This window comes from Herpailurus yagouaroundi, unplaced genomic scaffold, assembly GCF_014898765.1.
Source record: "Herpailurus yagouaroundi ecotype Mexico unplaced genomic scaffold, PumYag 140, whole genome shotgun sequence".
Classification (NCBI taxonomy): domain Eukaryota; kingdom Metazoa; phylum Chordata; class Mammalia; order Carnivora; family Felidae; genus Herpailurus; species Herpailurus yagouaroundi.
Window position 1 is genome coordinate 34194885 of NW_024412395.1, and position 12393 is coordinate 34207277.

At 36.0% G+C, this 12393-nt stretch overlaps 1 protein-coding gene across 1 annotated transcript in view; it reads left to right on the forward strand.

The window, feature by feature from the left end:
• The window catches only part of TNFAIP6 (TNF alpha induced protein 6), a 17587-nt gene extending 6622 nt beyond the window's left edge, over positions 1-10965 (forward strand). Inside the window, exons 3-6 of the mRNA XM_040475032.1 lie at positions 212-373; positions 3928-4156; positions 6628-6668; positions 10620-10965. Coding sequence (XP_040330966.1) covers positions 212-373; positions 3928-4156; positions 6628-6668; positions 10620-10789 — 602 coding nt within the window. The 3' untranslated portion in view covers positions 10790-10965. The remainder of the gene's footprint in view (positions 1-211; positions 374-3927; positions 4157-6627; positions 6669-10619) is intronic.
• The last annotated feature ends 1428 nt before the right edge of the window (positions 10966-12393 follow it).

Below are 12393 nucleotides of genomic sequence, written 5' to 3' on the forward strand. Positions count from 1 at the left end.
AAAGAAAAGAAAAGAAAAGAAAAGAAAAGAAAAGAAAAGAAAAGAAAGGAAAAGAAAAGAAAGAAAAAGAAAAAGGAAGGAAGGAAACAATTTTTCTCCTTTTCCATAACTGGATTTGGGCAGTTGAGAAGCGGCTATTTTTATTAAGCTGACCTTCACGCAGCTGAGGAAATTTACCCTTTAGGCCTATAACCTTTTCCTTCTCTTGCAGGATTTCATGTCTGTGCTGCTGGGTGGATGGCCAAGGGCAGAGTTGGATATCCCATTGTGAAACCCGGGCCCAACTGTGGATTTGGAAAAACTGGCATTATCGATTATGGAGTCCGTCTTAATAGGAGTGAAAGATGGGATGCCTATTGCTACAACCCACATGGTTTGTTAAAAATAATAATTTTATACTTCACAAAAACAGTTGACACGTTAACAACAACAGAGATGTTAAAAAATAATGGCTCCTTCTCCCAGAGATAAATCAACCTAGCGATGATAATTATTAATAATAACAACCATTCAGGGGCATCTGGGTGGCTCAGTCGGCTATGCGATTGACTTCGGCTCAGGTCATGATCCACATTGGGTTGTCTGCTGTCAATGCAGAGTCTGCTTTGGATCCTCTGTCTCCCCTCTCTCTGCTCCTCCCCCACTTGTACCCTCTCTTTCTCAGAAATAAACATTTAAAAAAATAATAATAACAACAATTCACAGAATGATTATGCCATGCCAGATACTGACTCATGCTCCTTCCTCATCTACACTGTCACATAATGCAACAATTCTGCAAGAAGCTACTGTTATACCCATTTTAGAAATTAGGAAATTCAAAGTCTAATAACTTACGCCAATTCAGATATCTAATAATTAACAGGTAGCTTGTATCACGGATTCAGGCCTTTTCTATGCTACATCTTTTTCTATTCCCAATCACAAAGCGGTGGGCTGGGGGGGGGGGTGGTTTGGGGAACGGGAGAGAAGCAGGTTATAAACTTGTCACGGTTAATTAGCTAACACAACAAAGCGATGCTACAAATGTTAACTGTTCAAAATTACCTCTTTGATAGAATGGGGAAAAAGGAGACAAACTCTTTCCCTAATTTCTTTTTTTTTTTTTTTTTTAAATCCTTATCAATTTTTGAGAGAGAAAGAGAGAGAGAGAGAGAGAGAGAGAGAGAGAGAGAGAGAGAGAGAAAGAGACAGCACAATCAGGGAAGGGGCAGAGAGAGGGAGACACAGAATCTGAAGCAGGCTCCAGGCTCCGAGCTGTCAGCACAGAGCCTGACGTGGGGCTCAAACTCACAAACTGTGAGATCATGACCGGAGCTGAAGTCTGATGCGTAACTGACTGAGCCACCCAGGCACCCCTTCCCCTAATTTCTTTTTGTGCATAAATTCTTAAACTACCAAACTAAGCAACTCTTATTCTGTGATTTGTTTTCTCAATTATATACTGGATATATTAGTTATTATTATACAGTATATTTTTATTCATATTTTTTCCCATGGTTAACTGTAGCTAGGAAATTTTTAAAGAGAAAATTAATTCAACAAAATTACTCTAAAGAGCTATTCTTTATTCATGTTCTTGGAGAAAAAATAGATTGTTCTTTTTGGATATATTTTCCCCAGGACTATACTACGAAGAATTATAATGTGTTACCATCTGTCTCACATTTAGGGTCACAAACACCCTCAGGTGTTGCCTTATTTGGATCTACCTTATAAGAAAGTCCCTATAGTAAAGTTACAATAAGTTATAGTGAAGTTCTAGCATATTATTATAGAATCTATTATATAATGATATTAACCATTGGAAAATAGTTTCTCATGTTTGTAACTAATCTTTATCTTAAAATAATGTGTATTCTAAGTAGAAAAGAATTTTGCCTAGAGCCATCATCTATTTCCACTCAAGACCAAATATGAATAAACACTTACAGTGCATTTATGTAGGACTATAATTTTCAAATCACTTTGACATACATTAAATCTATTTTATATTTAGTTCTATATTCAGGCATTATTAATAGTTCATATATCTTCTTTTCCTTCCCTTTTCCTCTCTTCCTTTTTCTTCAGTATATTCATACAAGCAACTTTCTGTTTACTCTTAAGAGTAACTTTTATTTCCAAGTATGTTCCGATTCTTTCTTTGCTTGATAAACTTTGGGATCTCTGAACATCTATTCAATCATTTCCACGCGTCAAGATCTAGGGGAGATAAAGAAGTGCCAATTGGAAGTTTCCTACAGTATTTCCTTGCCCTTTTATACAAACGCCACCTTAACTTACAAATTTTTATAAATTGCTTTTGTTTCTCATAGAGGCTGAATCCTTTTTACTCTGGGAATATTTGTACAGAATCCTGAGACACTTGTTCTTACTCAATTCTCAGCTTACTTTTGGACTCGGTGACAGGCTGAGTTTTTAGGATGTGGTGAGCCTGAAGGGGACTGGGAACCGCCTGAACTAGCACTGAGGGAAGAACAGTTCGCTGAAAAATAACTGGAAGGAAAAAATCATAACCATATCATAAAAATAAAGCAATGATTATCAATTAATCAATAAAATGTAGAGCTGATAGATAGGGCTAAATAGACAAATTGTTCAATATTTGAATTCTTTCCTAATCTAATGGTAGGGACAATAAAGATAGGATGGTAGGGGACAGGGCAAGTCACTCCAAAAGCTGGCACTGTACATGCTTATGTACACATATGAGCTATGTATTATATAATATTTAATATTACAATAAGAACAGCTTACATTTTATGTAACACTCTTAAGTTATCTTCTGTGTTACTATCCTAAGAATAATCCTGTGAAGTAGGTAATAGGAGAGACATGATTATATTTACCTTAGCAATGAAGAAACTGAAGTATCCAGTGGTCACAGAGCTCAGACTGGATCCTTGACCTTCTTTCTTTTGTCATTCCCCTGTCTTTCTAAGATTCTGTTGGGTCCTTGGGGAGATAAGCTTCCTTACCTTCTATGGTATTCAGGATTCTAACCCATTTTTTTTTTTAATAGTTGTTTTAAAGGATAACATTCTTGGAAAAAGTCTCTAACTGATATAATGAAAGATATCTTCGAACGCTCCTCACAGTCACCACCACCACCACCACTCGTGTAATTTTTGAGTTTCCAGACTGTACTTTTTTTCAGGACACAAGACACTTATTTGATCTGAAATTAAAATTAACCAGGGCCTTTCCATACCTTTCCCTCAAGGTCACACTATAAAATCACTGGCAGAGGTTGCTGGTCTGTTTGTTCTCATCCAGGTTATAAGGATGACAGTAATCCAGAAAATGATAAATTACTTGAAAAAACCAAACATTAATATCTCCATCAAATCCTCAAATATTAGGATCAAGGTGTTAGTTTAAAGCCAGTAAAAGGAGTATAGAATGATTGTAAATTATTCTTTTTAACTGAATTACAGTGACCTCCAAGGTCCCTTGTGATCCTGAAATTCTATAATGATTTTCCAAACAGAATTTATTGGACTCATTATTCTAAATGTTCAAGAGTCTTGAAGACACAGTGTTGACACCACGGGACAAAATCCCAGCCATCTTGATTGGGCTGTTGGTAAAATTGGCATATGTATTCATCAAAATATATACACATGAGACCTGCACATTCTAAGCTGAAAAGATAAAAAGGAAAAAAGTAAACAAGAGCACAATTAAATTGCTGTTTTTTCTTGCTGTTTTACTTTTTTTAAAAAATTCAGTCTAAATTCATTTGAGAAAATTTAGCAATGAATAATGAAAAAATTCATTTATTCTCTAACTACAAGTATACGTATTTAATATTTCATTAAAAGCAATAAATAGGCACTAAGAAGTGCATATCCGTTTAAAATAGGGATAATATTTTTTCTAATGCTTTCTTTCTTTCTTTTCTTTTTTTTTTATCCACTTCAGCAAAAGAGTGTGGTGGTGTCTTTACAGATCCAAAGCGAATTTTTAAATCTCCAGGCTTCCCAAATGAGTATGATGATAACCAGATCTGCTACTGGCACATTAGACTCAACTATGGTCAGCGTATTCACCTGAGCTTTTTGGACTTTGACCTTGAAGATGACCCAGCTTGCTTGGCTGACTATGTTGAAATATATGACAGTTACGATGATGTCCATGGCTTTGTGGGAAGGTATGTGTTTCCCCATATAAAAAGTTAAAAATACATCCAATATTTTGTTTGATGGTTCTTTAATTTTCTTTACCTGTCCCCACAGTTATTGATTTTCCAGTATTTTTTCTCCCCTGCAACACCATATCCTTTAAAAATTGTGCTTTATTTTTTTTAAGTTTATATATTTGAGAGAGAGACAGTCAGAGAAAGAGAGGGAACACACACGTGGGCTTGCAAGAGTGGTGGGAGGGGCAGAGACAGAGAGTGAGAGTGAGCGAGAGAATCCCAAGCAGGTTCCGCAGAACCAGATGAGGGGCTCAACTCATGAGCTGTGAGACCATGACCCGAGCAGAAATCCAGAGTCAGACACTCAACTAACTGAGCCACCCAGGCACCTCAACACCATATCTTTTTTTAGCAAAGATTTTTCTTAGCACGTTAAGCCAGTCAGCTGCTACATGTTCATATTTTTGAAATAGTGATAGCTGCCTTTTGAGTACTGTTAAGTAATCAGCAGTAAGAATTAAACAGTCTATCTAAAAAGACCTCAAGATTTAATTAACAACAGAAGGAAGAAGACACATGTGAACTGAGAAAGTTTCAAGTATTCTAATTTCTATCAACCTCCTAAAAATAATGATAAATTCAGTAATTATTTTCTTTCTTCTGTGTACAAAGCATTGTGTTAAGCATTATGAATGTAAGAATAGGCGAAGTACAGCCCCTAATCTCGTACAATTTACTTAGAAGTACAATGGAAATATGCTTTAAAATAGCTTTCTTTGCCATAAGAAACACGTGCTCCTTTCCTCAGTATTTCTCCCGTGATTTTTCAAGGGAGACAATATTTGCTGGGACACAATATTTCTGTGTTCCCATCCTAAATCATCAATATAGTTTAAACTTTGAATGTCTCACAAAATATTACAAATCAAAAAGTATATAATTATATCTTTTATTTATATAGCCCCCACTTCATAATGCATATCTTGGACTATCCATTATCAATAGACTATCAGTGATCAATTTTCTATTATCCATGACAGTAATTTAATGAAAGAAAATGGTAGTGAGGACAATTAAAAATGACAGACTCAGTAGTTTGCTGTGACGTGAATTGTAACTGAAATACAAAGAAAAACCAAGCATTTCTTGCATAAATGAACAACAATTTTTGGAGGGAAATTGTTTTTGTTTTGTTTTGTTTTGCTCTTTGGCTGACAGACCACTGTGATAGAAAAAATACAAATAGTTTTTAAAAAATAGGTTGAAGAAGATATGAAGCAGGGTTGGGGAAATTAAGAGCTAAGTATTTATTGAAAGAATGGACATCCTACCTTGAGAATCAAGATGATATTTTTATTCTAAACCTAGTTTCAGAAATCAATTACAGCCCTAGATACAATCACATACTATTTTTTAAAAGGTTTTCAATTGGGGTGCCTGGGTGGCTCAGTCGGTTAAGCGGCCAACTTCAGCTCAGGTCGTGATCTTGCGGTTAGTGAGTTAGAGCCCTGCGTTGGGCTCTGTGCTGACAGCTCAGAGCCTGGAGCCTGTTTCAGATTCTGTGTCTCCCTCTCTCTGACCCTCCCCCATTCATGCTCTGTCTCTCCCTGTCTCAAAAATAAATAAAATGTTAAAAAAAATTTTTTTAATATAAAAAAAATAAAAGGTTTTCAATAGACTAATTTGTCATTTATTGTATTTATATTATGTGATAAATCCATCCCTTTTATATAATGTGCAAGGAAATTCCTTTCAAGTCATGATTCAGATAAAAATCAATCCCTCTTACAAGGTCCAACATAATTTTCCACATTTAAATCAGTCTACACTAGAATTCAGAATATTAATACTATCAGCCATATACCTATTCCTCTTTAACTGTGAAGAAAGCTTTACCGGATTAATCAGAAACAAATTAAAAATTTTTCCAAATACATTCAAGTTGTCTACTACACAAATAATTCTGCAAGTACACAGAGTAGAAATGCCACATGTTCTTTTTTTAAGAATCTCAACAGGGGCGCCTGGGTGGCTCAGTCGGTTGAGCGTCTGACTTCGGCTCAGGTCACGATCTCGCGGTCCGCGAGTTCAAGCCCCGCGTCGGGCTCTGGGCTGATGGCTCAGAGCCTGGAGCCTGCTTCCGATTCTGTGTCTCCCTCTCTCTCTGCCCCTCCCCCGTTCATGCTCTGTCTCTCTCTGTCTCAAAAATAAATAAATGTTAAAAAAAAATTTAAAAAGAAAAAAAAAAGAATCTCAACACTGTGAGGTTATTTCAAACAGCAAACTTTTTTTTAACTCTTCTCTCTTACAATTTCAAGTTAAAAAAAAAAAACCCAAAACAATATAAAAAAATATATAAAATAATAGGAAAGTGAGCCATTACTTAGGAAAAATAAAGCACTCTAATTATAGGTCAGAGCCACTTGCAATAGCTGTGTAATATGTATTTGTGTGACTTCTCTTTTTTTAAAATTCCCTTTCAGATACTGTGGAGATGAGCTTCCAGAAGACATCATTAGTACAGGTAATGGCTCTAAAGTGAGGTGTAAGACTATGGTTTGTTTTCCCATAGTGTCACAGAAAATTAAGAACTCAGTAGTTACTACTATTTTCTTTTTAAAGTTGAGAAGACAATTGGGACAGATGTAGCCTGCTAGCTTGTAAAATGCAGAGTTTGTCTCTTCTTAAAGCCTTATGCCACCTTACACTAAAAATGTGTAGACTCTTGTTATGTGGAGGAATGCAGTCTGAGATAGTCTCGAATCTGCAAATCCCTGAAAACTGCTGTAGGTTATGATTTCCATAAAATGAGGTAATACACCAAAATGTTTCATCAATAAAGGATTGAAAAGTATTCTCAAAAGCATTAAAGCTGTTAAAAATACCTTCTGTCAAAAAAAAAAAAACACCTTCTGTCACTGAAAAAAATTTTGTATCATACTAACTGCATTTTTATCTTAGTACAGTGTTGTAAAGAACACAGTTCTAGGAGATATTTTTAATAGGTGTTGCATGAGAAAAGAACTCTAAGGTCAAGTAAATTTGGGAAACATTGGGTTAAACCAATGTTAAACAAATCTCTTTAATGGAAGATGTCAGAGAGCTTTTAATATGCTAATTATGCAAAGTAAATGTCAAAAGGCGAGCTATGGTAGGCAATGTGTTCCAAATCTTTTTAACTCCTGCAAATTATTTGTGACTTTGTTCCAAGCAATATACCTCAAGTATAGTCGTATATATTTAGTTCAATAAGCAATTCCACTGCCATTGACCCAAATTGCTATTTTCTGGCTGAAAACCTTTAGTTTCTTAGATATTTTTATTTTTTTCTTGTTATTTCCATCCCCAGCACTAGTAGTTGGCATTCTTACTTGTTCTATTTTTCCTCCAAGTTATAAAATTATCACAATGTTTCTGCAACTAAAAACAACAAAATACACTGAATTACAATTTCTAAGTAGTCCTTAAGCTCAGACACCACTAGCTCAATTACTCCCACACCCTAGCCTTGAGGTGCATGAAATTCTCATTTATGCGTCATTATTACAAAAGATGGAACTTCTTATTCAATTCTTGAATGATTAATACTTAAATGTTATTCATTCATTCTCTACGTTACAATTTCCCTGGTCAGGGCAAACTATTAAACTATTTGTCTCATTCTTTTCTTGAGGTCATATTTTACGTTAACAGAAAGTTAAAAGAAGACATGAGCTGTAGGAGGTAGTTGGGAGAGGAGAATCCTATTCTTAAAAAAGAAAAAAAAAACTAAACAGGGAGAGTCAAATGCCTGAAACTTGACATTTTTCTTGTTTTGTCTAAAACAGACTACACTTACTGCAAATGTAAACAAAACAGTATTTTTCTAGCATAACTGCAAGAAACTGAAAACAACACACAATTTATGATTCAGAGAGAAACAAATGAACGCACAGAGAGAACAGTGAAACAAAACAGCCAAAGATTTAGCAAAACAGCAAGAGCAGGATATTGATACCAAATAACAGAAAAACATTTAAAATACATTTGAAGTATAATCCTGTCAGTCAAGTATAATGCTGTTAACATTTGATCTAGTTTTCTGTATTAAAAAAAATTTTTTTTAATGTTCATTTATTTTTGAGACAGAGTTTGGGGGCGGGGGGGCAGAGAGAGAGGGAGACACAAAATGTGAAGCAGGCTCTAGGTTCTGAGCTGTCCAGCACAGAGCCCAATGCAGGGTTCAAACTCACAAACCATGAGATCATGACCTGAACCGAAGTCAGAGGCTTAACTGACTGAACCACTCAGGTGCCCCTGACTTGGTTTTCTTCTTAAATATATCCTTGTTCACTCCAGAATATTAATATTAAAAAACAAAAACAGAAAATGAATGAACTAAGAACTAGCCGTAAACTATATCACTTTAATAAAAGGTATATAAAGTAAGAGTACACCCACTCTCCTCGTCTGTCCCCACCCAAGAAAGACATTAGCCATTCTTCCAGGTGTTTTCCTGTATTAAATAAACATTATATACACACACACCATGGAAGTATTTCCAAGTCACCATATAATATGTAGATCATTCAAATTCATTTTAATAATTGCCTAGTATGTCACTGTATGGATGTGCCATACATAATTTGTCATGTACCAATATTTAACATCCTACAGATGGTTGTTTCTTTTTTTTTTCCTTTCACTAACGTTTCACTGTATATTTTTATTTTTTTTTAATTTTTTCAACTTTTATTTATTTTTGGGACAGAGAGAGACAGAGCATGAACGGGGGAGGGGCAGAGAGAGAGGGAGACACAGAATTGGAAACAGGCTCCAGGCTCTGAGCCATCAGCCCAGAGCCTGACGCGGGGCTCGAACCCACGGACCGCGAGATCGTGACCTGGCTGAAGTCGGACGCTTAACCGACTGCGCCACCCAGGCGCCCCGTCACTGTATATTTTTAAACCTCTACTTTGTGGTGCTGGGGTTTTTTTGTTTGTTTGTTTTTTTGGTTTTTTTTTTTGCTTTTTTTATTTTTATTTTTATTTTTTTCTTTTTTTTTTAACATTTATTTATTTTTGAGACAGAGAGAGACAGAGCATGAACGGGGGAGGGGCAGAGAGAGAGGGAGACACAGAATCGGAAGCAGGCTCCAGGCTCTGAGCCATTAGCCCAGAGCCCGACGCGGGGCTCGAACTCGTGGACCGCGAGATCGTGACCTGAGCCGAAGTCGGACGCTCAACCGACTGAGCCACCCAGACGCCCCTTTTTGCTTTTTTTTAAGAGATTCCTAGAAGTGAAAATTTGGGGTCACAAGTGATTCCATTTTAAATGTTGATAGACGTTGCCAAGCTGGCACTAGGCCTACAGTTGCCAATTTGTATATCAACTAGTTGAGTAATCTGTAAAATGTGTTCTCTTTGTTTGTTTTTAGTTTAGGCAACTCTTCCAAGTCTGAGAAAAGTGTAGTGGATCAGAGCATGAACTGACCAGGGCAGAGACTGCCTGGGCTCAAACCCGGTTGTGCCACATTAGCTTTGTTGTAGCTTTGGACAACTCAAGCTCTCTATGCCTCAATTTCACCTGTAACATAAAAATTTTAATATCCACCTCATGATGTGGTGGGGAATAAATGAATTAATAGATGAAACACACTTAAAGCTGTGCTTGGCAAACAATTAAATTTATGTGGGTTTTTTTGGAATGAATTCTGGATTTGTGATGTGGATGAAGAAGGCCTTTACCTCCCCAAAAAGAAAAACATACCTATATTTTACTTTATATAATAAATTTTCCCTTTTAGCACATTTTGGTCTTTAATGCAGGCAAAATGTATTTAGGTATTCTGTGTAAAGTAGGGAGTTAGTGTTGTGGCTTTGTTTCTTACAATGGAAAGCTTGTTGCCCTGATATCACTTATAAATAATCCATCCATACCTCACTGGTTTAAACTGCCTGCCACTCTCCTGTAATTCAGTGGATGTTCCTTCTATAAAGAATACTTTTGGGGCGCCTGGGTGGCTCAGTCGGTTAAGCTGTCTGACTTCAGCTCAGGTCATGATCTCGCACTCCGTGAGTTCCAGCCCTGCGTCAGGCCCTGTGCTGGCAGCTCAGAGCCTGGAGCCTGCTTCGGATTCTATGTCTCCCTCTCTCTCTGCCCCTCCCCCGCTCATGCTGTGTCTCTCTCACTCTCAAAAATGAATAAATATTTTAAAAAATTAAAAACAAAAAGAATACTTTTAAAAACAGAATAGGCAAGATTTCCTGTAGGACAGATTGAAGGGCCAGAGGAGGAAATAGAGAAGTCTCCCACTCTGCTGTACTTGACAATGGAAGGAAGCACAGATTCCACGTCTTCAGAATCCAGCTCTGAATCCTGGGAGTCTGGTTCATGAATTTTTATGTTCTGCTATAAGAATGATGAGTCCTTGGACTGTCAGCCAAATCAAAGTAGAGTAACATCTTTGTTCTTTTGCACTCCCCTGTCTCACCAGGAAATGTCATGACCTTGAAGTTTCTAAGTGACGCTTCAGTGACAGCGGGAGGTTTCCAAATCAAGTATGCTGCTGTGGATCCTCTATCCAAATCCAGTCAAGGAAAAAACACAAGTACTGCTTCTACTGGAAATAAAAACTTTTTAGCTGGGAGATTTAGCCATTTATAAAACAAATAAGGACACTCAAGTGTTGATGTTTGTATCTTTTGGAACCCCTTTGATCTCACTTTTATATTATTAGTGGTAGCATTTATTTATTATTTTTCTAAATGTGAAAGGCAATAACTGATAATTTGGGGAAAATTGGAAAATACAGAAATTTTAAATGAAAAAATAAAATATCTTATAATCCCACTGCATAAAAATAACAAATATTAACATTTGTATATTTTTCTTTTAGTTATTTTTCAATTTGTGGTATATGTATATATGTATCTATATGTATTTGTATTTGTATTTGAAATTTTGGAATCCTGCTCCATGTACAGTTTTAATATTTTGGTTTTTTTAAACTTGAACTTTATGGCTTAAGCATTTTCCCATATCATTGATTTTTCTGCAATAACATAATTTTGAACAGCTGTAAAATAATCTGTGGTATGATTATTCCATACTTTATTTAAGCCTATCTGCTTTGTGGGAATTTTAAGTTGCTTTCATAAATATTGCTGCAATAAATATCATTGAACATGTGTATTTATACAGCTCTCTAATTATTGGGGATAGGGTCCTAGAGGTAGAATTACTGGCTCAGATATTAATTAAAATAGGATTTTCTTCAAGTCCCTGGCTGGTTCAGTTGGTAGAGCATATGACTCATGATCTTGGGGTTGTGAGTTCGAGCCCCATGCTGAGGGTGGAATTTACTTTAAAAAAATAAAATAAAATAAATGTACAGCTTTAAAAAAATAGAATTTTCTTTTTTATGGGCAAAAGTGACATATCATTATGGTTTCAATTTGCAGTGAGATTGATGGTTGGTTTATATATTTTTGATCAATTTTTTTTTAATTTTTCATGTCTTTCATCCATTGTTTTACTTACACAATCTTTTATTGATTTATAAGAAATCATTACATATTGGATATGTACTTTCACGTCTCTCCTATATGTTGCAATTTAATTTTGTGTGAAGTTTGATTTATATAATGTTTTTTAATGTATTAAAGGTTAAATTTTATTTCCTATCATACTGATATTGCTGCAGTCTCTTGTCTTTATATTTATAATGGATATTCCCATTACAAGTTTATATATTTATTCATTAATATTTTATTTTTGTTGCTTTATGGCTTTGCTGTTTTAGAAGGAAAAAGTCATAGTTGTTACCCTTTATATGAGAGGTAATGGTTACCGTCCAATTAAACTCAGCAGAAATAGATGTGCCTGGCATTGTTCTGGACACTTGGGAAACACTCAAGAACCAAATGAACAAAAATTCTCAGGTATGGGGAGCTTATGTTCTGGTGGGAGGAGAGAGACAATAATTAAACATGATAAATTAGTAGGGGTGTTATAATAAATACTCGGTGCCCAGGAAGAGACGAGCCACGTGCACTCAGGAACCAGGATAAAACGTTTATTGCCCACCAGGACCAGCCCAGCGGAGTCACCTCCAAAGGCTGAGCCCTGAACCTTGGCATCAGCCTCCTTTTATGGTTGGGATGGTAAGGGGTTGAGAGACAAAAAAAAGGGGGGGGAGGGGGCACTAATCAGTGGTGCTAGGTGGGCAGTTGGTGGACACAGGAGGAAAGCAAGATTACAGAAGCCAA